At 34.0% G+C, this 26,262-nt stretch overlaps 1 protein-coding gene across 3 annotated transcripts in view; it reads right to left on the bottom strand.

The window, feature by feature from the left end:
* The window catches only part of MMP16 (matrix metallopeptidase 16), a 489,795-nt gene that overhangs the window by 233,365 nt on the left and 230,168 nt on the right, over positions 1-26,262 (bottom strand). For all 3 annotated transcript variants that reach the window (XM_074270106.1, XM_074270093.1, XM_074270101.1), the window contains exon 3: positions 20,165-20,287. In XM_074270106.1, coding sequence (XP_074126207.1) covers positions 20,165-20,287 — 123 coding nt within the window. The remainder of the gene's footprint in view (positions 1-20,164; positions 20,288-26,262) is intronic.

Below are 26,262 nucleotides of genomic sequence, written 5' to 3'. Positions count from 1 at the left end.
GGCCAGAAACTGGAAAGTGAGTGGATGCCTATCAATTAGAGAATGGCTGAATAAATTGTGGTATATTAATATTATGGAATATTATTTTTCTTTAAGAAATGACCAACAGGACTTCCGGCCAAGATGGCGGCGTGGAGGCAGACAGCTGCTTGAGCTCCTCGTTTTCTCTCAGAACTTACTTCATGACAAGCCTCTGACTTAATGCTTGACCCAGAAAGAAATCCACAGATGGTCACCAAGAGAAGACATCCCTGAGAGTCGCCAGAAAAGGTCTGTGTTTGCATGGGGGAGGGTCAATCAGACTGGGCGCAGACTGAGGGCAGACAGCCAGAGCAAGACAGGCAGCTCACACAGCTCAGACCAGAGGGGGAGGGGTGTGATCTCTGCCGTTTCTGTGAAAGGGCTTTTGCCCCAGTGTGGATGCTCCGTCTTGGCAGCAAGCCAGGAGCGGTGGAGAGGGTGTAAACACTGGAGGTGAAGATTAAAACCCCAGAAAGCCAGCTTCTCTCAGAGCCCAGCCACCCCCAACCCCCACCTGGACTGACTCGGTGAGTTCTCAGAGCCTCAGAGCGCAGACTCAGTACAGTCATCGCTGTTCTGTTAGTGGCTCTCTGCTGCCCTACCCCCAGTCTGTAGAGGAAGCCCATTAATACCATCCAGCCCCATCCCCCACAAAACAGACCAATTGTTTCTCTTGTCAGTTTGTTTTCTTTGATTCCTACTCTGACAAAATGAACAAAAAATTCAAAAGGGCTCTAACCATTGACAGCTTCTGTGTGGAGAGGGAGCAGACTTCAAATGCTGAGGAGACTAGGAACAGACTGTCCCCAGATGTATCCCCTGGGAGGGATATAAGCTGCTCCTCAATACAAAAGAACCTCATAGAGGAAATCAAAAAGGCTCTCACAAGAGAGCTGGAAGAGAAATGGGAAAAGGAAAGGGAAGCTTGGCAAGAGAGCCTGGAGAAGTTATCCCATGCATTCAAAGACAGAATGGATAAAGAAATCAAATCATTGAGAAACAAGATTAGTGAGCTGGAAAAGGTAAACAACTCCAAGGAAAACAGGATTAGTGAGCTGGAAAAGGTAAACAACTCCAAGGAAAACAGGATTAGAGAGCTGGAAAAAGAAATCAGCTCTCTAAAAAATAAAATGGATAAAATGGAAAAAAATTCCATAGAAGATAAAAACTCAATTGGACAATTACAAAGAGATATAAAAAAAGTGAGTGAAGAAAATACATCATTGAAAATTAGACTGGAACAAGTAGAAATGAATGACTCAAGGAGAAACCAAAAGGGAGTCAAGCAAAACCAGAGAAATGAAACAATTGAAAAGACTGTCAAGTACCTTACCAGAAAGACAACAGACCTGGAAAACAGATCCAGGAGAGACAATTTGAGAATAATCGGACTCCCTGAAAAATGGGAGGAAAAAAAGAGCTTGGACACCATTTTCGAGGAAATTATCAAAGAGAACTGCCCAGACGTTTTGGAAACAGAGGGTAAAATAGACATTGAAAAAATTCATCAATCACCTACTGAAAGGGACCCTAAAATCAAAAGGCCAAGAAATATAGTGGCCAAGTTCAAGAACCATCAGACAAAGGAAAAGATATTGGAAGCTGCTAGAAAAAAACAATTCAGATATAGAGGATCCACAATAAGGATAACACAGGATCTAGCAGCGTCCACATTAAAAGAATGCAGGGCCTGGAACATGATATTCCGAAAGGCTAAGGAACTTGGTATGCAGCCAAGAATAACTTACCCAGCAAGAATGAGCATTGTTTTCCAGGGAAGAAGATGGACATTTAACGAAATAAATGAATTCCATCTATTTTTGATGAAAAAACCAGACCTATATAAAAGGTTTGATCTTCAAATACAGAACTCAAGAGACTTCTAAAAAAGGTAAAAAGAAATCTTGAGAACTATACTTCTGTCAAAAAAATATGTAAAGAACATATGTACAATTTGTCTTAGAAACTAGAGGTGGAAAGGAGATTATATCATAAAAAAGTATAAAGTGGTGGTACTACATCTCATGAAGAGGCAAAGGTAACCTATTATATCTGAGAGAAAGAAAGGAGGGAGATGAACATAGCGTGTATCAATAGACATATTCGATTTATGGTGAAACTTCTTCCACTTCATTGAAAAGTGAAAGGGAAGGAGTAAGCTAAGGGGAAGGGAATACAGAAATTGTGAGGAAAAGGGGTAAAAGAAGGGGAGGATCTTTAAGGTGGGGGAGGGATCCTAAAAAGGGAGGACTGTGAAAAGCAAGTGGTGTTTACCAGTTTAATACTGGATAGGAGGGTAAAAGGGAAGGAAAGGGGAAAAGCATAAGCAGGGGTTAATAGGATGGCAAGCAATATAGAATTAGTCCTTCTAACCATAAATGTGAATGGGGCAAACTGCCTCATAAAGAGGAAGCAGTTAGCAGACTGGATTAAAAGTCAGAATCCTACTATATGTTGTTTACAAGAAACACACCTGAAACAGGATGAGACATTCAAACTAAAAGTAAAAGGGTGGAGCAGAATCTATTATGCTTCAGGCAAAACCAAAAAAGCAGGAGTAGCCATCCTCATCTCAGATCAAGCAAAAAACAAAAATTGATCTAATTAAAAGAGATAAGGAAGGGCATTATATCCTGCTAAAGGGAAGCATCAATAGTGAAGCAGTATCAATATTAAACATGTATGTACCAAGTGGTGCAGCATCTAAATTCTTAAAAGAGAAATTAAGAGAGCTACAAGAGGAAATAGATAACAAAACTATAATAGTGGGAGATCTCAACCTTGCACTATCAGAATTAGATAAATCAAACCACAAAATAAATAAGAAAGAAGTCAAAGAGGTAAATAGAATACTAGAAAAGTTTGATATGATAGATCTTTGGCGAAAGCTAAATGGAGACAGAAAGGAATATACTTTCTTCTCAGCAGTTCATGGAACCTATACAAAAATTGATCATATACTAGGGCATAAAAACCTCAAAATCAAATGCAGTAAGGCAGAAATAGTAAATGCATCCTTTTCAGACCATAATGCAATCAAAATAACATTTAATAAAAAGCCAGGGGAAAATAGACCAAAAAATAATTGGAAACTAAATAATCTTATACTAAAGAATGATTGGGTAAAACAGCAAATCATAGACATAATTAATAACTTCACCCAAGAAAATGACAATAATGAGACATCATACCAAAATGTGTGGGATACAGCCAAAGCAGTAATTAGGGGAAGTTTTATATCTCTAGAGACCTACTTGCATAAAATAGAGAAAGAGAGGACCAACGAATTGGGATTACAACTAAAATTGCTAGAAAAGGAACAAATTAAAAACCCCCAGACAAACACAAAACTTGAAATTCAAAAAATAAAAGGTGAGATTAATAAAATTGAAAGTAAAAAAACTATTGAATTAATTAATAAAACTAAGAGTTGGTTCTATGAAAAAACCAACAAAATAGACAAATCCTTAGTAAACCTGATTAAAAAAAGGAAAGAGAAAAAGCAAATTGATAGTCTTGAAAATGAAAAGGGTGAACTCACCACTAATGAAGAGGAAATTAGAACAATAGTTAGGAGCTACTTTGCTCAACTTTATGCCGATAAATTCGATAACTTAAATGAAATGGAAGAATACCTTCAAAAATATAGCTTGCCCAGATTAACAGAGGAAGAAGTAAGTAGTCTAAATAGTCCCATCTCAGAAAAAGAAATAGACCAAGCTATTAACCAACTTCCTAAGAAAAGTCCCCAGGACCAGATGGATTTACAGGTGAATTCTACCAAACATTTAAAGAACAACTAACTCCAATGCTATGTAAACTATTTGAAAAAATAGGGATTGAAGGAGTCCTACCAAATTCCTTCTATGACTCAGACATGGTACTGATACCTAAACCAGGTAGATCGAAAACTGAGAAAGAAAACTATAGACCAATTTCCTTAATGAATATTGATGCTAAAATCTTAAATAAGATATTAGCAAATAGACTTCAGAAAATCATCCCCAGGATAATACACTATGACCAAGTGGGATTTATACCAGGAATGCAGGGCTGGTTTAATATTAGGAAAACTATTAGTATAATTGACCATATTAATAATCAAATTAATAAAAACCATATGATCATCTCAATAGATGCAGAAAAGGCATTTGATAAAATCCAACATCCATTCCTACTAAAAACGCTTGAGAGTATAGGAATAAATGGACTATTCCTTAAAATAATAAGGAGCATATATTTAAAACCTTCAGTAAACATCATATGTAATGGTGATAAACTAGAACCTTTCCCTGTAAGATCAGGAGTGAAACAAGGTTGCCCACTATCACCATTACTATTCAATAAAGTACTAGAAACTCTAGCCTTGGCAATCAGAGCCGAGAAAGAGATCCAAGGAATTAGAGTAGGAAATGAAGAAATCAAATTGTCACTTTTCGCAGATGACATGATGGTATACTTAGAGAACCCCAAAGACTCTGCTAAAAAGCTATTAGAAATAATTCAGAATTTTAGCAAAGTCGCAGGATACAAAATAAATCCACATAAATCCTCAGGATTTTTATACATTACCAACACAATCCAACAGCAAGAGATACAAAGAGAAATTCCATTCCAAACAAATGTTGATAGTATAAAGTATTTGGGAATCCATCTACCAAAGAATAGTCAGGAATTATATGAGCAAAATTACAAAACACTTGCCACAAAAATAAAGTCAGATTTAAATAATTGGAAAGACATTCAGTGTTCTTGGATAGGCCGAGCGAATATAATAAAAATGACAATACTCCCCAAACTAATCTATTTATTTAGTGCTATACCAATCAGACTCCCAAGAAACTATTTTAATGACCTAGAAAAAATAACAACAAAATTCATATGGAAGAATAAAAGGTGGAGAATTGCAAGGGAACTAATGAAAAAAAAGTCAGAGGAAGGTGGTCTAAGTGTACCTGATTTAAAGCTATATTATAAAGCAACAGTCACCAAAACCATTTGGTATTGGCTAAGAAATAGACTAGTTGATCAGTGGCATAGGTTAGGTTCACAGGGCAAGATAGTGAATAAAAATAGCAATCTAATCTTTCACAAACCCAAAGATCCCAAATTTGGGGATAAGAATTCATTATTTGACAAAAACTGCTGGGAAAACTGGAAATTAGTATGGCAGAAACTAGGCATGGACCCACATTTAACACCACATACTAAGATTAGATCAAAATGGGTCCAAGATTTAGGCATAAAGAACGAAATCATAAATAAATTGGAGGAGTTTACCTCTCAGACTTGTGGAGGAGGAAGGAGTTTGTGTCCAAGGGAGAACTAGAGACCATTATTGATCACAAAATAGAACATTTTGATTACACCAAATTAAAAAGTTTCTGCACAAACAAAACTAATGCAAACAAGATTAGAAGGGAAGTAACAAATTGGGAAAAAATTTTTACAGTTAAAGTTTCTGATAAAGGCCTCATCTCCAAAATATACAGAAAATTGACTTTAATTTATAAGAAATCAAGCCATTCTCCAATTGATAAATGGTCAAAGGATATGAACAGACAATTTTCAGATGATGAAATTAAAACTATTTCCACTCATATGAAAGAGTGTTCCAAATCACTATTGATCATAGAAATGCAAATTAAGACAACTCTGAGGTATCATTACACACCTGTCAGATTGGCTAAGATGACAGGAACAAATAACGATGAATGTTGGAGGGGCTGTGGGAAAACTGGGACACTGATGCATTTTGGGTGGAGTTGTGAAAGAATCCAACCATTCTGGAGAGCTATCTGGAATTATGCCCAAAAAGTTATCAAAATGTGCATACCCTTTGACCCAGCCATACTACTACTGGGCTTATACCCCAAGGAACTAATAGAGAAGGGAAAGGGTCCTGTATGTGCCAAAATGTTTGTGGCAGCCCTTTTCATAGTGGCTAGAAGCTGGAAGATGAATGGATGTCCATCAATTGGAGAATGGTTGGGTAAACTATGGTATATGAATGTTATGGAATATTATTGTTCTATAAGAAATGACCAACAGGAGAAATACAGAGAGGCTTGGAGAGACTTACATCAACTGATGCTGAGTGAAACGAGCAGAACCAGAAGATCATTATACACTTCAACAATGATACTGTACGAGGATGTATGCTGATGGAAGTGGATTTCTTCAACATAGAGAAGAGCTAATCCAATTCCAATTGATTAATGATGGACAGAACCAGCTACATCCAGAAAACGAACACTGGGAAATGAATGTAAACTGTTATTTTTACCTTCTGAATCCAACTCTTCCTGTGCAACAAAAAATTCGGTTCTACACACATATATTGTATCTAAATTATACTGTAATATATTTAACATATATAAGACTGCTTGCCATCTGGGGGAGGGGGTTGGAGGAGGAAGGGAAAAAATCTGAATACAAGTAAGTGCCAGGGATAATGTTGTAAAAAATTACCCATGCATATGTACTGTCAAAAAATGTTATAATTATAAAATAAAATAAAAAATTTAAAAAAAAATAGGAAAAAAAAAAAAAAAAAAAAAAAGAAATGACCAACAGGATGATTTCAGAAAGACCTGGAGAGACTGATGCTGAGTGAAATGAGCAGGACCAGGAGATCATTATATACTTCAACAACAGTACTATATTATGATCAATTCTGATGGATGTGGCCATCTTAAACAAAGAGATGAACCAAATCAATTCCAATAGAGCAGTAATGAACTGAACCAGCTGCACCCAGCAAAAGAACTCTGGGAGATGACTGTGAATCACTACACAGAATTCCCAAACCCTCTATTTTTGTCTGTCTGCATTTTTTTTTCCTTCATAAGCTAATTGTACACTATTTCAATGTCTGTTTCTTTTTCTACAGCAAAACAACTGTTTGGCCATGTATACATATAGTATATTTAATTTATGCCTTAACATATTTAACACATATTGGTCAACCTGCCATCTTGGGGGGAAGGAGGGAAAAAAAAAAAACAATGTAGGCGAAGGTATGTGTGAGGAAAGTGCTTAAACCTTTTTATCACTGAAACTGGCTCAAAGAGAGAAAAACATTCATAATCCACTAGTTATAGAAATGTATCTTACTGTACAGAAAAGTAGAAGGGAAAAGGGATAAACGAAGGGGATGGGACAGTACTGATAGAAGAAAGAGTATATGAAAAGAGAAGATAATCGCAATCTAAACACTTGATGAAGAAGGTGAAAGATGAGAGAGAATAGGATTGATGGGGGGGGGGAATAAAATAGGATAGAACAAAATACACAATAATTATTTCTGTGGGGAAAAAAGTGGAAAGCAAGTTTCTATGATGAAGGTCTCATTTATCAAATTTCCAGAGGAATAAACCAAATTTATAAAAATAAGAGCCATTCCTTAAATGGTAAAAGAATATTAACAGGTAGTTTTTGGCTAAAATAATCAAATCTATCTATAACCATCAAAAAGATGCTTTTAATCATTGTCAGAGAAATACAAATTAAAACAATTATGAGGTACTAAACCATACCTATCAGATTGATTAAAAGGGAAATTACAAATATTGGCAAGAATATGGGAAAAATTAAAACACTAATCACTGCTGGTGGACTTGTAAACTAATTCAGTCCTACTGGAAATCAATTTGGAAGAAAGGGCAATAAAAATGAACATATTCTTTGACCCAGACGTACTGCTACTTGATTTATATCCCAAAGAGATAAAAAAAATTACAGAAGGACCTAATCATATAAAAGTATTTATAACAGCTCTTTTTATGGTGGCAAAGATTTGTTAATTGAAGGGATACCCTTCATTTGAGTAATGGGCTAAACAAGTAGTGTTATATGATTGTGATGGAATGGTATTATGCTATAAGAAATGATAAACAGGAAATTCTCAGATGAAAAAAAATGGGAAGACTTATCTGAACTGATACAATGTGAAATTAGCTAAACCAGGAATACACTATAAACTGTAACAACATGATTTTATGATGATCAACTTGAATAACTGGACTATTCTCAGCAATATAATTATTTAAGACCCTTCTATCATGAAAGGTGATGTCCATTTCCAGAGGAAAAACTGATAGAGTTTCAACATAGACCAAAGTATACTTTTTAAAATTTATTTTTGTGTTTTTCATTTTCTCTTTGGTATGTGTGTGTGTGTGTGTGTGTGTGTGTGTGTGTGTGTATGTGTTTGTTTTCTGTGACCTGATCAATATGGAAATCTATTTAGCATGATGCTACATGTACAATATATCACAATTCTTGCTTTTGCAATAAAGGGGTTAAAGGTAAGTGAGGGAAACATTTTGAACTTCAATTTAAAAATCATATGACGGGGATAAATAAATGATCAAATATAATTTTATTTAAAAAAGAATCACTTAAAGCTTTGAAAGATTAAATGCCCTAAGCATATGCTAGATGAAAGACTTAAATCTAAGTATTTCTGAAATTTAATTTCTTTTTCATAATAAAAGCTTATGTGCTTCTGAACATCTATTCAATTCAATGACCATTTCTTAATCTCCTACTGAACACAGAACAGACTAGTAAAAATATAGTGCACATGAACATATAAATATAGTAATATATTAATTACAAATGTACAAAACAAAATGTTATGTAAAATCCAAGGATGGAAAATGTCACTACTTGCATGGAGTAAATATTTTCAAGGGAAGAACTTCCTGGTTAGCTGGTCTTAGTGAAAAATAAGAACTGTTAAATATATCCTATGATGAAGTCATGGGCCAATGTTGGGAAAGTTTATTGTTTAAGATGTATCTGATTTGCTCTTTAAAGTATTGATGAGAATATTTTATAGAAAGGGATTCGCTTATTTGAAAAAATGTAGTTTGATTATTTGCATTTTGACACATTTAATTTATTTTCTTCATCATGAAGGCAGGGAACTTGACTTATTTCCATTTTCTACTTTTCATCTTCCCTGAAACACAGTAGATTTCTAATAAAAGTTTGCTGAATTAACTTATTGAACATATTCACTTTTGCCTTTAGAAATATCACAACTAATCATGTCAGCAATGAGTTATTCTATAGTACATTAATTTATAGGTAATACAAAAGATTGATTTGCACAGCAGATATATTGCTAAATCTGGAATTTGGAGGCTCTGTGTTAGAACCTGTCTCATATACTTGCTAATATGTATTTTAAAGGAGGTCACTTAATCTATCTGGCTCAGTTTTCTCATATATAAAATTAGAGTAAGAATGCTGCCTATTTCAAAAGATCATTGTAAGAATCAAATAAAAATGCTGCAAAGTTCCCTTCCTTCTTAATAACTCTCTAAGTCTGAAAATGGTTTATTGGCCATTATTAAAGATACCATTTTCTCTATACTTGTGGGACAGTGAACTCTCCCAGTTGTTCTTTTGCATTTCTTTTCATTTCTTCTCAGACTCCTTTGAAGGATCTTATCTTCATTGATGAATAATTGTGTGGGTGTGCCCTAGAGCTCTGTGGGCCATCTTATCCTCCTTTTATCCTTCAGATACTCTTCTTAATTACTTAATCTATTCACATACATTCAGTTATCAAGGGAATGACTCCAAAATCTATATAATCCATCTCTCTTGTTTCCTTTTAAAACCTAGAACTCTAAACCCTCATCACCAACTTCCAACTGGAAATATTCTCCTAGATGTCCTATAAGCACATAAAGTAGTTGAGTGGTATAGCCCCAGATTTCTCAGGAACTATCAGATTCAAAAAGCAGATAAGAGTGGATAAAATAGATTCCCAACTCCAGCTATAGTTCTGCTGTTCCACACTAAGATTAAAATTTCTTGAGTCCCTATCCTTCATTCCTCATTCTTATTGGGTAATTCAGGAATACCTAGATTTCAATAGTCCAGATTAGTCCACTATATAGTCTCATACCTAACAAAATAATCTGTTTTTAGAGGCACATTATTTCCTTTTCTACAGCTTTTAATTTTATCTCTGAATGTTAGATGACTAAGATTGGATTGCTTGATTTTGTTGCATGTTTGTACCATGAGTTTAATTCAGAAACTGGGAGTGGTGTGATGAGTAGGAACCATTTATGCTGTTCTCCGATGCCATTTGTTCTCTATAATTGCAATGTTTGTGTGGCAGTATCATTCTTCACAAACAGTATGCTGAAGACATTTCAAATTCAACAAGTACAAAGCAGAAATCATTATATTCCCCTGAACTTCTATCCCTTTTTAAAATGAATTTCCATTTTCTGTCAAGTGCAGTTCCAACTTTAAAGTAATATAACTTCACAACCTCAGAATCATCTTCCATTCCTCAGTCTCATTCACCCCACATATTCAATCAGTTGACAAGTCCCATTAATTCAATATCTATAACATCTCTCATATGAATCCCTTACTTTCCCACTTATTTAGGCACAATCGAATTCAGGCACTTACCACCTCTTCCAATGATGATAGTCTTCTAACTAGTTATTTGCCTCAAGTTTCTCCTTCTCTAATACATTTGGTAGGTGCAGCTAGGTGGTATAGTGAATTAAGTGTGAGTCTGCAGACAGGGAAGCTTAACTTCCTGAGTTCAAATTAATCTCAGAACCTTACTAACCTGGACAAATCACTTCCCTCTGTTGGTTGCAGTAAAAATGAGCTGATGAATAAAATGTCAAACTATTCTAATATGTTTGCTGAGAAAACTCCAAATGAAGTCATGAATATTCAGCTGAAACATATGAATAACAACAAGCATCATTAGACAAAAAAGTATAGTTCTGTCCATTTTTCCCCTGACTCAAATCAAGTTTCAATTGATTCTTATTGCCCCAAGAATAAAATAAAATAAAATAAAAATATGTAAAAATAAAACTCTTCTATTTGACCCCTTAAAACCCTTTCAAACAAATTTAGACCTATCATTCAAGATATTATACTTTCTCAGATATTCTACTAAGAATGACAACCTTGTATCTTTAATCTCTCTTCTCACATGGATGTCAAAGATTCTTGTCTTCCTTCAAAATTTTAATTGCTAGAGCCTCCACTTAATGAAGTATAATAGCACCCTATTGAGTCTAGGATAAAACACATTCTTTCCATCTTGTTAGGCTTTTCAAGTCCTTTCCAATTTTGCCCTAACCTTTCTTTTCAGACTCAATTTATATTAACAGTTCCAGTCAAACTGGCCTTCTTTCTGGCCCTTTCACAGCTCTCTCTTCTATCTTCATGCCTTTACACTGGTCATCCATGATTCATGTTAACTTCATCACTTCCCAGTGTCCTTCACTGGGTGTAGCTGATTCTGTCCATCATTGATCAATTGGATCTCAGTTAAATCTTCTCTTTGTTGAAGATATCCACTTCCATCAGAATACGTCCTCATACAGTATTGTTGTTGAAGTGTATAGCAATCTTCTGGTTCTGCTCATTTCACTCAGCATCAGATCATGTAAGTCTCTCCAAACCTTTCTGAATTCATCTTGCTAGTCATTTCTTACAGAACAATAATATTCCATAACATTCATATACCATAATTTACCCAACCATTCTCCAATTGATGGACATCCATTCAAGAGCTGCCATGAACATTTTGGCACATAGAGGTCCCTTTCCCCTCTTTAATATTTCTTTGGGATATAAACCCAGTAGTACCACTGCTGGATCAAAAGGTATGTACAGTTTGATAATTTTTGGGCATAGTTCCAAATTGCTCTCCAGAATGGCCGGATTCTTTCACAACTCCACCAACAATGTATTAGTGTCCCAGTTTTCCCACATCCTATCCAACATTCATAATTATTTGTTCCTGTCATCTTGACCAATCTGACAGGTGTGTAGTGGTATCTCAGAGTTGTCTTAATTTGCATTTCTCTGATCAGTAGTGATTTGGAACACTCTTACATATGAGTGGATATAGTTTCAATTTCATCATCTGAGAATTGTCTGTTCATATCCTATGACCATTTATCAATTGGAGAATGGCTTGATTTCTGATAAATTAGGGTCAGTTCTCTATATACTTTAGAAATGAGAACTTTATCAGAACCTTTAACTGTAAAATTATTTTCCCAATTTCTTACTTGCCTTCTAATCTTGTTTGCATTAGTATTGTTTGTACAGAAACTTTTAATTTGATGTAATCAAAATCTTCTATTTTGTGATCAATAATGACCTCTAGTCCTCCTCTGGTCATAAATTTCTTCCTCCTCCACAAGTCTGAGAGGTAGACTATCCTATCTTCCTCTAATCTATTTATGGTCTCATTCTTTATGCCTAAATCATGGACCCATTGTAATCTTATCTTGGTATATGGTGTTAAGTGTGGATCTATATCTAATTTCTGTCATACTAATTTCCAGTTTTCCCAACAGTTCTTTTCAAATAATGAATTTTTTATCCCAAATGTTGGTATCTTTCGGTTTGTCAAAGACTAGATTGCTATAGTTGTACCCTATTTTGTCCTTTGTACCTAATCTGTTCCACTGATCAACTGGTCTATTTCTTAGCCAATACCAAAAGGCTTTGGTGACTGCTGCTATATAATATAGCTTTAAATCAGGTACGCCTAGGCTACCTTTATCTGACTTTTTTTTTTTTTTTCATTAATTCCCTTGAAATTCTCAACTTTTTATTCTTCCATATGAATTTTGTTGTTATTTTTTCTAGGTCATTAAAATAGTTTCTTGGGAGTCTGATTGGTATAGCACTAAATAAATAGATTAGTTTGGGGAATAATGTCATCTTTATTATATTCGCTCGGTCTATCCAGTAGCACTGAATGTCTTTCCAATCATTTAAATCTGACTATCTGTCTTTATTTTTGTGGCAAGCATTTTGTAATTTTGCTCATATAATTCCTGACTCTTCTTTGGTAGATAGATTCCCAAATATTTTATCCACTTTGACATTTGTTTTGAATGGAATTTCTCTTTGTATCTCTTCCTGTTGCATTTTGTTGGTGATGTATAAAAATGCTGAGCATTTATGTGGATTTATTTTGTATCCAGTAGCTTTGCTAAAATTGTGAATTATTTCTAATAACTTTTTATTAGAATCTCGGGGGTTCTCTAAGTATACCATTATATCATCTGCAAAGAGTGGCAGTTTGATTTCCTCCTTACCTACTCTTATTCCTTTAATCTCTTTCTCGACTCTTACTGTCAAGGCTAGCATTTCTAATACAATATTGAATAGTAATGGTGATAATGGGCAACCTTGTTTCACTCCTGATCTTACTGGGAAAGGTTCCAGTTTATCTCCATTACATATTATGCTTACTGATGGTCTTAAATATATGCTCCTGACTATTTTAAGGAATAGTCCATTTATTCCTAAACTCTCAAGAATTTTTAGTAGGACTGGATGTTGAATTTTATCAAATGCTTTTTCTGCATCTATTGAGATGATCATATGGTTTTTATTAATTTCAATATTAATATGGTCAATTATACTAATAATTTTCCTAATATTAAACTAGCCCAGCATTCCTGGCATAAATCCCACTTGATCATAGCATATTATCCTGAGGATGATTTTCTGAAGTCTTTTTGCTAATATCTTATTTAAGATTTTAGCATCAATATTCAGTAAGGAGATTGGTCTAAAATTTTCTTTCTCAGTTTTCAATTTACCTGGTTTAGTTTATCAGTATCATGTCTGTGTCATAAAAGGAGTGGTAGGACTCCTTCTTCCCCTATTTTTTCAAATAGTTTATATAACATTGGGGCTAATTGTTCTTTAAATGTTTGGTAGAATTCACATGTAAATCCATCTGGTCCTGGGGATTTTTTCCTAGAGAGTTGATTAATATCTTGTTCTATTTCTTTTTTCTGAAATGGGACTATTTAAGCAATTTATCTCCTCCTCTGTTAATCTAGGAAGCCTCTATATTTGGAGGAAGTCATCCATTTCACTTAAGTTATCAAATTTATTGGCATAAAGTTGGGCAAAGTAACTCCTTAGTATTTCTCTAATTTCCTCTTCATTGGTGGAAAGATCCCCTTTTCATTTGTAAGACTAACAATTTGATTTTCCTCTTTCCTTTTTCTGATCAGATTTATCAAAGTAATATCTATTTTATTGGCTTTTCCATAAAACCAACTCTTGATTTTATTTATTAATTCAATAGTTTTTTTTTTTTACTTTCAATATTATTGATTTCTTTTTTTAACTTTAGTATTTCAAGTTTAGTTTTTGGTTGGGGATTTTTAATTTGGTCCTTTTCAAGCTTTTTAAGTTGCAGGCTCAATTCATTAATCTTCTCTTTCTATATTCTGTTGTAATAAGCCTCTAAAGATGCAAAATGTCTCCTTATTACCACTTTAGCTGCATCCCACAAATTTTGGTATGATGTCTCATCATCTTGGGTGCAATTATTAATTGTTTCTATAATTTGTTGTTTCACCCAGTCATTCTTTAAGATGAGATTATTCAGTTTCCAATTACTTTTTATTGAATTTAGTTTTTAATTTAATTTGCATTTCTCTGATTAGTAGTGATTTGGAACACTCTTACGTATGAGTGGATATAGTTTCAATTTCATCATCTGAGAATTGTCTGTTCATATCTTATTCAATTTAGTTTTTCTTGCATTGTGATCTGAGAAGAAGGCATTTACTATTTCTGCCTTCCTGCATTTAATTTTGAGATCTTTATGTCCTAATACATGGTCAATTTTTATATAGGTTCCATGAACTACTGAGAAGAGAGTATACTCCTTTCTATCTCCATTTAGTTTTCTCCAAAGGTTTATCATACCTAGTTTTTCTAATGTTCTATTTACTTTTTTAATTTCTTTCTTATTTGTTTTGTGTTTTGATTTGTCTAATTCTGAGAGTGCAAAGTTGAGATCACCCACTATTATAGTTTTGCTATTTCTTCTTGCAACTCTCTTAACTTTTCCTTTAGAAAGTTAGATGCTATACCACTTGGTGCATATATGTTTAGTATTGTTATGGTTTCATAGTCTATGCTACCTTTTAGCAGGATATAGTTTCTTTCCTTATCTCTTTTAATTAGATCAATTTCTGTTTTTGCTTGATCTGAGATAAGGATGGGAACTCTTGCTTTTTTGGCTTTACCTGAAGCATAATAGATCCTCCTCCAACCTTTTACCTTTACTCTGCACGTATCTCCCTGCTTTAAGTGTTTTTTCCGTAAACAACGTATTGTAGGTTTCTGACTTTTGATCCAGTCTGCTATCCGCCTCCGTTTAATTGGAGAGTTCATGCCATTCATATTTACAGTTAAAATTACTAATTCTGTATTTTCTGCCATCATATTATCCCCAGATTATGCATTTTTTAATCTTTGACCCCCCTGAATCCCTTCCTCAGTATTCAATTTATAGACCCCACTTGTGACGCACAGCCTTCCTTTTTAGTATTTCTCCTTCCTCCTTTTAAGTCCCTTCCCCTTTCTTGTACCCTTCCCTTATTCCCCTTTTCCTCTGCCTTTTTCTCTCCCACCTTTTAATGATGTGAGAGAGAATTCTCTAAAAAACAAATATGACAATTATTTACTCTTTGAGCCTACTCTGATGAGAGTAAGATTCACACAATTTTTCTCCCCCTCTCTAAATTTCCTCAGATGTAGTAGATTTTCTATGCCTCTTCCTGGGATCTTCCCTTCCCTTTACTACTTCCCTTTTTTTAATATTATATCAGTAAATATTATATCACTAAAATCAAAGTATCCATGCGGACTTTCTGTATATCCTCAACAGAGATACAGTTCTCAGGAGTTCTTTTTACCTTTTTCTGCTTCTCTTGAGTCTTGTGGATGTAGATCAAATTTTTTGTTTAAATCTGGTTTTTTTCTTAGAAACAAATGGAATTCCTCTGTTTCATTAAATGACCATCTTCTTCCATGGAAGAAAATGCTAAACTTAGCTGGGTAGTTTATTCTTGGTTGCAATCCTCGTTCCTTTGCCTTTTGGAATATCAGGTTCCAGGCACTTTGATCCTTTAATGTGGAGGCAACCAGATCTTGTGTGACTCTTCTTGTGGTACCTTGATATTTAAATTGTTTTTTTCTAGCTGCTTGCAACATTTTTTCCTTTGTTTGTTAGTTCTGCAGCTTAGCCACAATGTTCCATGGAGTTCTTTTTCTAGGGTCTTTTTCAGAAGGTATTCGATGAATTCTTTCAATGCCTATTTTCCCTTCTGTTTCTATTATCTCTGGACAGTTCTCTTTGATGATTTCCTGTAAAATAGAATCTAGGCTCTTTTTTTGATCATGGTTTTCAGGAAGTCCCATGTTCCTCAGATTATCTCTCCTAGATCTATTTTCAATGTCTATAGATTTTCCTAGTAAGTATTTGACGTTATTCTCCAGCTTTTCATTTTTTTTTTTTTGTTTTGTTTTGTTTTGTTTTGTTTTGTTTGACTGATTCTTGGTTTCTCAATGAATCATTCATTTCTATTTGTTCAGTCCTGATTTTAATGAGTTATTTTCTTCATTCACATTTTTTAGTTCTTTTATGTATATGCCCAATTGAGTTTTTAAATGAATTATTTTGCTCCATTGAATTTTTTTCCATTTCACTATTTTTTTTTAGTGAGTTATTTTCTTTTTCCAATTCAGAAATCCTACTTTCCTGTGATTTTTTAACCTTTTCTAATTCACAATTTTGTTTCCCTGTACCTCTTGTGAATTCTTTATTTTTTCCAACTCAAATTTCAGGATGTTGTTATTCTCTATCATAGCTTCTCTTTCCTTTTCCCATTTTTCTTCAAAGTCTCTTAACTTTTTAATAGTCTCTTCTAGGAGAGAGTTATGTGATGGGAGGCAAGTATCATTCCCCTTCAGGGTGTTATCTGGAGACTGTCTGCTGTTAGCCTCCTTGTGGTTGGATACCCACTCTTTCTCTGTGTAGAAGGTGTCAATTGTTCTCTTCAGCTTCTTACTCATTGTTAAAAATCTGTTAGGGTTTGCCCTTGGGGTAAGAAGTTTATTTATTTACCAGCTTCCTCCCAGACTGGATGCATGCATCTATCCTGTGACTGGGCTAAGATAGAGCTCTGGGAGAGAGTTGCTCTCCCCCCTCCCCAGAAATGCCTCAGAGGTGGTTAGCAGGGCTGCACTGTGAGGAGTGCCCAGTGAAGGACCCCGCTGTGTGGCCTAGTGACTGCCCTGAGGTTTAATGCTGAACAGTGAAAGCATCACAAACCCCAGCCAATACCTCCAGTGGGGCTGTGGATATCAGCAGCTGATGTGAAAAACCCCTGGGCTCAAACCGGAAGTGTCTGCCTGGAAAATGTGTTCTGTACTTCAAAGGTTCCACTTCTCTGGGAATTTCACTGCTGCTAGAATTCCACTGCCTCGGGCTGAGCCCCGCACTATGTGGATTAGCGGCTGCCTCCGGTTGTGTCCCTGCTGTTCAGACTCTCAACTACCCCAAGGAGTAGCCCCGGGCAGCAGAAGGCGCCTGCATAGCCCTGCAGAGATCTGTTAGGTCACTTCTGGATTGGGGTGGGTTTAGGATCTAGCTTTATATTTTAAAGTGGCTTGATTTCTCTTCTGAACTGCTGTTTTATAAGCAGAGAAGAGGTAACAGCCTATGTCAGATTCCTCTATCTCAGTGGCTTCTCTGATCCCAGAGTTCTCCTCAGCCCAATCAGTGCAGTGTGCTATCACCTAACCCTGTCTGTGCTGATCTTTTTCTTTTTTTTTCCCTCCCTTTGGAAGGGACCTTTTCTGTTGAAAATCCAGTGTCTCTTCAGCTGGTAAGTTGTGCTTCTATTCCTTGTGGTTTTTATCAGTCCAGTGTTATTTTTGAGGCTGGTTTAATTAATTGGTATTGAGGGAAGAAGGGAGCTTACAAATTTGCATGTATCTTTTACGAACGTCTTGGCTCTGCCCCCCTTCATTAACTTTAAAGATACATCATTTATTGGAATCAGGTTGGTACAATATATAGAATATAAAATCTAGACTCAGGAAGAGTGCAGTTCAATCCAATCCCGTTTACCTCAGTTTCCTCATCTATAAAATAAGATGAAAAATGAAATAACAAACTATTCTAGTACCTTTACCAAGAAAACCTCAAAAATATTCACAGTCTTAGCCATGACTGAAATGAATAAAAAGAACAATAAATCACTGAACCTTTCTGAGCCTCAGTTTCCTCAACTGTAAAAAGGGGATAAGTGTAGCATCTACATCACAGTTTTGTTTTTTTTTTAAATCTCATGAGATAGCACATGTAACGAGCTTTGCAAAATGTATAGTGCTAAACTAATGTTATTATTAGAATCTGTTATTTGACTAGCTGCTACATTTTTGTCTTCACATTCTCAGTAACTATCACAGGGTAGACCCAAATTAAATTTCTTCCTGTTTTTGATGTTTTATGTCACCATAATAGGAGATTCATGAATGAAACTCAAAAATAGAAAAGAAATTAGCCTGTAAGTTATTACCTAGGAAACAGTTAATAGGTTCTGTAAAATGGGAAGAGACCTACAATGGAAATGCTTTAAATGGAATTAGATTATTTGATAAGGTATTTGATTCTAAGAGGCAAACTTCTAAACAGGAATATGATAGTTGACAAGAGGTTTTTGAGGTTATTCCTATGCAAGATATTTAGAATGCCAAGAATGATGTTTAAGGAGAGCTAACTACCTGCATTATTTAGTTACCAGAATGTGTATATCATTAAATAAAACCTCGGAGAATTCCATCTTATCTTTGTCAGCATTATCTAATTTCAGAGAACAGAAGTTGAGAATTCAGAATGGAAATCTTTTCACTTCAATGGAACAATACTACATATATCTCTCAAAGCAACATCTCTCGAAGCAACAGACAAACATTTCCAAAAAAATACCTCAGGCTTTTCATGACTTTGGGGGAAAAAATCTCCAACAGAGATCACTTTCTCTCACAGTGTTATGAGACTACTAGACCAAAGAAGCCAGATACTATAGAGGTTTTTCTTTTTTTGGTCGTTGTTGTAGTTGTTTTGATTTTTCCCATATATACTTAAAAACCAAAGCAAACTGAATCAAACTACTCTCAAGTTGTTTCAGTATATAAAGTTGTACTTCAGGTAAATACTTAGACATTATTGATACTGTAGTACCTAACAATTGGTTAGTTGTGCATAAGACATCTTGATTTTTTTTAACTTTTAGCATTTGGATTTTGTTATTGTTAATAATGTGATTTGCACAACATACATAAAAGTGACAGTCAAAGACATGCCCTTAAAATAAAGCTAAAATCATGATGACATTTCCTTAATTTAACAGGGCCTTGGTAAATCATTAGTAAGAAAGTAAAAATAGTTTGATATTTATGGGCCAATTTGCATGATAAATCTGAATAAAGAATATTTTTTTCATTATTTTCTTTCATTTGATTTTGTTTCTTGTTTATTTACTTAATATCATTATCTTTAAGTTTATTATTCTTAAAGAGCTCTAATATAAAGGATAGTAATTGCCTCCCTTCTCTTTATTATTCATTTATTTTCAAAAATATAAACTGTTATACAACTAATTACAGCAGGTCTTATCTTCACAATTTGCAAGCATCCACATTCCTTGGGCTGTCTTTCATTCAGTGAGAAACTTCTCTGACCATGTTGCCATGGGAATAGAAAGAAAATAACTAAAATGATGCTGGCATTGAAAGAAATGTCTACTCAAATAGAATAATGAATACCTATGCATATTAGAAATATATATATATGTATGTATATGTATATATACATATATGCATATGTGTCACATATTTATGCATACATATATACATATGTAGGCATCTATATATTTCTATATATACATACATACATACATACACTTTCATCATTCATTTATTTTTCAAGGAAAAAATAATTAGCAAAAGAATCAAATATTAAATTGGTGAACCTGATTCTTTAAAGTAATTCAAACCATTAACATTACACTCAGCAAGACTGAAGTGCTAAATTAAAGAAAACTGAAGTCTAAAATTTATACTATAATGCCCCACTGTGAATTATGAATTTTATAACGTTCTAACCAGAGTATTTTTAGGTCCATTATTTTAATGCTGAGTAACATTTAGTGATGTTTATAACTTCAAGTCAAATAATATTGTAAAATAGCTATCATGTAAAATGCTAGAAAGTTAAATTGATAGTCAATTTTGGTACCTGTAAGTGATGTGCTTGTGTTGCCACTTCTGTCCTGTAAGTGCATATCGCTTTCGACGAATATTAAATTTGGAGCTACCTCGAGTTTGGTCAGGAACACCACACCTAGGCTTCTTCATCCAACTGTCAAAAAAAAAAATTTCCATTTATTTCAAAACTTTTTTTTTTTTTAATTCATATGTACATTTCAATAGACACACTAACTTAGACTATGAGTTTTCAGTCCCAGTTCTGAGTTTTTTTTTTTTTTTTTTTTTTTTTTTGTTTGTTTGTTTGTTTGTGTTTTCCTCCTTAATGAGCCAGGATTACTGTCTATTCCATCCAGATTTATCAAAGAGTTTCTCAGTATCTAATTCTTTTTGGTGTTTGTTGATTGACATGAATTTTTATTCCAGAAATAATAATAGGAAACTTCATTCTCATTTCATGTTATATTTTTCTGTTTTTTCCTATCCTCTATGTTTTACTTTAAAATTTCTTTCTGTTATTTGGGTGGCTATCATTTGCAGGAGACTTTGAAAATCCATTTAGATTTATCCTGGGGTTTCTTTAAAGAATCAGTTTATATGATTTGGAATCACAATGGTTGAACTTGGTACAATGGAAATGAACTTCAACTTCTTGTCACAGAGGACCTGAGTTCAAATCTCTAGTCTAACACTTACATTTTGTGTGACACAGGTGAATTCTGAAATCCCTCTCAGTCTCAGTTGTTTCATTTGTAAAATGAGAAGGGATGAATTTGATGATATTGCTATATATGTTTAGGTATCCATATATGTGTGTATAGATAGAGAGATAGATATCGATATTTACATATATACACTTTCACCATTCAGTTCTTTTTCAAGAAAAAAAATATTTGCCAAAAGAATCAAATACTAAATTGGTGCGTTTGATGACTTGATTCTTTGGTCCCTTTTTTGTGATTCTTTAAAGTAATTTATGCTATTAACATTATACTCAACAGTGCTAATGCACTTAAAGAGAACTGATACTTGAAAATTATTCTATAATGCCCCACTGTGAATTAAGCATTTTATTTTACATAATGTATATATGTGTGTCATATATAATATGCATACAATATGTATTATATTGTATGTTTTATATGCATTGTATTGTGTGTGTATACATATATATGTATATATATATATATATAGTATGTGTGTGTATGTGTGTGTGTGTGAGTGTGTGTGTGTGTGTGTGTGTGTGTGTGTGTGTGTGTCTGTGCCTGTGTGTAACAATGGGACATAATGGCTGCAGGGCTCTTCTTGAATTCAAGAAAATCTGAGTTTAATTCCTGCCTAAGGTGATACATTTTCAGCTATGTGGCAATACACAAAGGCCATTTAATGTCTCAAGTTCCCAGGCAAGTATATTACCTATGAATTAAGGAAGAGCTGCCCATTTGAGTCAATTGAAATAATTTCCATCCTGAAGAGCTTCTTCAGTATAAAATCTTAAGCTCTAGATACACACATTAATTTCAAAAACATTCATGTATTTTTTTCTTATTTTTTTTCTAGAGAAAGCTTTTTATATTTAAATAACCCTGTTGTCTGTTCCTCAAAGCTACCAGCTTATATAAATATAACTTTTGTCATCTTGACTTGCCACATAAAATATCTTTACTGTGAGATTTCCCTGCCACTCTGGTAAAGTCATGTATTTAAGTAGCTTCTGGATATTGCTATCAATTCCCTATGAAACAAAATTTCTTTATGAACAAGGTTAAGAAAACTGGTAAATTGGAGAATTCTTACTTATCCCATCAAAGCTTATATAATTCCACTTTCTTTAAATAGAAAGAAAACTATATACAGAGAGGAATGTATAAGAGATAATTGTTTAGATAATAACAATTTAAATATTTCCTATTTTAGAAAACAAATTGTCTTTATAAAAATAATAATTTATTATCTGGTAAAATCAAGAAAATTATTCATTATAGGCCTTTATTTTTCTTTAAATCTTAATGGTCCAGTCACTAATAATAAACGATATATGGATATTGGATTTAGCTATATTTATTATTATGTTTTTCATATATTTTAAAAGAAAATGTAACTTATTTAATTAAGAGAATCATAATCTTTGGGGACAGACAGCAGGTCTTAAATTTTATTGTTATCTCTGACATTCTCTAGAATAATGCTCAATAAATAATGGGTCCTAAGTAAATATTTAATGAACTGATAAATTAATGAATTTAGTTAGTGGCAACTGTAAATATATACAATAAATCTAAGGAAATGCATTTCATATGCAGCTTAAGGCAACAATATATCGTCTTGAATAAAGTTTACATTCTAGTCACATTTATGTTTTTAAGCTTATTTGTTATTATTATATTTCACATACTTACCACTAGACTTTCTAATATTCTGTACTTATTCATTATACATTAAATAATATCTTCTTTAATAATGTTTTTATGTAGGCTTCTGAAATATAATCCTTTTTCATCTATATTAATTAAAATACTATATTCCTTCAAAGCATAGATCATGCGCTATCTTACATAAGACATCCTGCTCTCCCCAGTTATTCTCCATCTCTCTCTTTATCTCTCTGTCTCTGTCTCCATCTGTCTGTATCTGTCTGACTGTCTGTCTCTGTCTCTCTGTCTCTGTCTCTGTCTCTGTCTCTGTCTCTGTCTCTGTCTCTGTCTCTGTCTCTCCCTCTCCCCAGCTCATGACAACTAATTCTTATGTTGGCATCCTAGTTTTCTAGAAAATGATCCTCACCACAAAGCTACATTTCAAATTATCTCAAAGTTCTAATAGGAATCCTGTTGCAAGATAGACTGCATCCTACTTACCACTATAGCTCATGAATATGCCACAATGCACTTCTTATTTCCATAATCCCAGTAAGTCACAATATTAACATTATTCACTCAAACTTAAAACATTTATTTAATGATAAATGAAAAGCAAAACTAATCAGAATGCCACAAGTTTTCAAAAATACAGGAATATTCAGTATAGTGAAAGTTACACATAAACTTGAGTCTTGATCTTCCATCAAATTTTCTTTGTGAGAAATGGGCATATATTTACAGAAATCTAACAAAGAGATATAAATGAGAACATTTCAATTACTGTGGGAAACTCAAAACTCTCGGTTGTAAGTATTGCTGTCTGGTTCCTTCATGAAAAATCTGCACCATATGAAGCTACTTTACTAGTAAATGTTCCCCTTTGAGTTCTCATTGCTCTTCTGCTGAGCAAATCCACTCCTCTTATACATTTGAATTCATGAACCAGTGATAAATTCCATTTATAATGGATGCTGAAGAATTATTACACTACCATAGTGATAAACAGTTCCATTAAGCCAGAAACATACAAAACTTCTTAGGTTGGCATTCTGGGAAAAAGATAATCCTAGCCATCTCTGAACTCAAAAATAAACTATATCATCCAATCATCTTTTCATTTCTTCCTAGAACAAAGTGGAGCTCACTTAGAAATCCCTTGAATTATCAATCTGGGCAATGCCAACCAGCTCAGTTAACTCATCTTTCCACAAGATCCTACTTGTCCAATTAGATTCAATTCTCTTGCAATAGTAAATTAGATAAAGACAGTCTTTTCCCCTCTTTTTCACCCTATCAAAACAAATGAAAACATAGAGAACTGTAGCGTGCTTTCTAGAGCCCCCAAGTTGGAGTGACAAAATATATCATTGCTTTCTAGAGTCCCCACACCGGGGTGATATCCTCTTTACTAGAGCTCCACACTGGGGTGTCAAAATATACCATCTGGACTAGTTCTCTAGAGGACCTTGGGACCAGCCCAAGTCCTTGATCTTAGTAGAGGAGTGATGAATGCAAGAGATTCAGGAGGATGGTCAAAGATGGAGCCTGTTTATGTGAAGTCCTCTCAACATTTAAATATTTTAGTAGGATTACATCACAACAGCACATTGAGCATGTGCCAACTGTAGTACCATTCCATCACCATATCATACTTGCAAGTGCTAACTCTAGGCACTCTGCTATTGATATATAAATGCGTCTCTTTACTGTAAGTATTCCTTGCTTCAAGTAGAACACAGGTGGTCATGCCCTCCCTGACTTTTACAAAAGGGTGGGAGGCACCAGAGGGAAGTGGTTCCACCCTTCCTGACCAGTCAGGAAGGGAGGTGGACACCAAAGGGAAGTGAGAAGTCAAACCAGACATTATCAGCACCTTCCCTCTTAGCTGAAGAGTATTATACCTTACCTAGAGCTCCCCCACTCTCTGTGGCCCTGTACATCAAATAACCAAAATCTTTGATGGATTTTACCTCTCTCAATTTATAGATGACATTATGGAATAATTAGCAGAATGTAGATTTCTATTAATGAGTTTTTCAGTAATCTGCAAATGCTAAAGCAGCTGCTGAAGCATTCTATCAGCTGACTCTCCTGCTCCAGTTTTAACTTTCTCCTTTTATCTTCTCAGCTCTTCTTTTTCCATTTATTTCTATACTTTTATGCTGCCTTCTTCAATATTACCAATGAATAGCTCAAATCTGAGCCTTTTAGACTTCAATGATAAATTCTTTCCCTATGAAATAGAAGTCACAAAATATACCTGTTTAGTTACAGGACAAATAGTCCTTATAAAATTGTGCTCTGATCTTCAAAATGTTATCTTATCCACAACTTTGTAAGTTTTAATATTCCATACAAATAAATAACCAGTAATGTAATGTTCTCTTCTCTAAAGTGTAATGTTCTCTGGAAGCAGATTTCTTGGGGAGCTTCTGGAGGCAGACTTTGTTTCAGTTCAGTTTCAATAATCACCTCAAATTCAGCCAGGAGTTAAAGTCCAATCCTTTATTGTCTCTTCAAAGTCCTGTCTCTTTTCCTGGGGTCCGGTTGGCTTTGGTAGAGGCCTATCTTTCTCCTTGGTTCCAAGAGTTCTCTCCAAATATCTCCAGCCTTTACAAAAGGTGGAAGTTGGAATGAATATTGACTCCTCCTCCCAGAGAGTGGGCTTGTGGGTTTCTGACTTGTGAATCCCCCGGAAGTTCAAGAGTGGGCTTGTGGTAAGTCCTCCTTATAAATGCTCTCTTAAAGGTGTGAATCTTGTAGAATTCTAGTAAGTATGTTACTGGACTAGAGAACTGTTAAATACCATCCTAAATTAGATAATTATTGTCTCTATCAGTGACTTAGCACCTTGTAAGAATCCTAACACAGGAAACACAATGTTCTTCAAACACAGTATTTCCCTGTCTCCCAACAGGTCCTCTTGGTCCTTGATTCCATCCTTCTAGGAGTCTATCCTTCCTCACATTTTATCTGAAAACTATTTTTACACTTTAATTTTTATCAATTTTATAATAAAAATTTCATTATTTTATTCTTTAGAAGATGATTTGACTCTTCTTATTTCTTTAGGCAAAAGTTTATTTTCTCTCACCAAAATTTGTCTTTTGTTCCTTTTATCAATCAAATTACTCATATACAAAAGTAGTAATATTTTTTAATCTTAAAACACTAGCGATATGAATTATATGATATTATTGATGATATTGCTGATAATTATCTGTGTATATTTATTAATTTATATTCATTTATATAGATATTTCTTTTTCTATTTATTTATGTCCATTATGTATCATCTTAATAGTATTCATTATTAAATTCTATGAGGGCTGGTTAATGGAGAGATTAGGTTTTTAATAAATGTTTACATCATTAGGTTTCATTGAAAAACATTGCAGGGAAATTGTCAAAATAGAATAATCTATTATTATGACAAAATATATTTTTAGTCAAAAATAACTTTTTTGCATTGTGGACAAAGTGAACATGAAAGTCTTGATATCTGGAACATGGGAATTTCTGTTTCATTGCATATATGACATTCAAATTATTTCAGATACCTGTGTTAAAAATTTTTATATCTTCAATAATGTTTTAGTGTATATCTATTAATATAGCATGAGATGAAATGGAAAGATATATGTTAATTATGCTATGCAATTAATTTTATTAACAAAAATAAATTAATCAACAAAATTCACAAGAGGAAATATATTCTAGGAACTGAATTTTCAAGGCTAACTCACTTCATGGAGCAGAGGTATTGATAAAG

Source organism: Sminthopsis crassicaudata, chromosome 1 (assembly GCF_048593235.1).
Source record: "Sminthopsis crassicaudata isolate SCR6 chromosome 1, ASM4859323v1, whole genome shotgun sequence".
Lineage (NCBI taxonomy): Eukaryota > Metazoa > Chordata > Mammalia > Dasyuromorphia > Dasyuridae > Sminthopsis > Sminthopsis crassicaudata.
The sequence above is the reverse complement of the archived record's forward strand: the minus strand, read 5'-3'. Positions and strand labels throughout refer to the sequence as shown.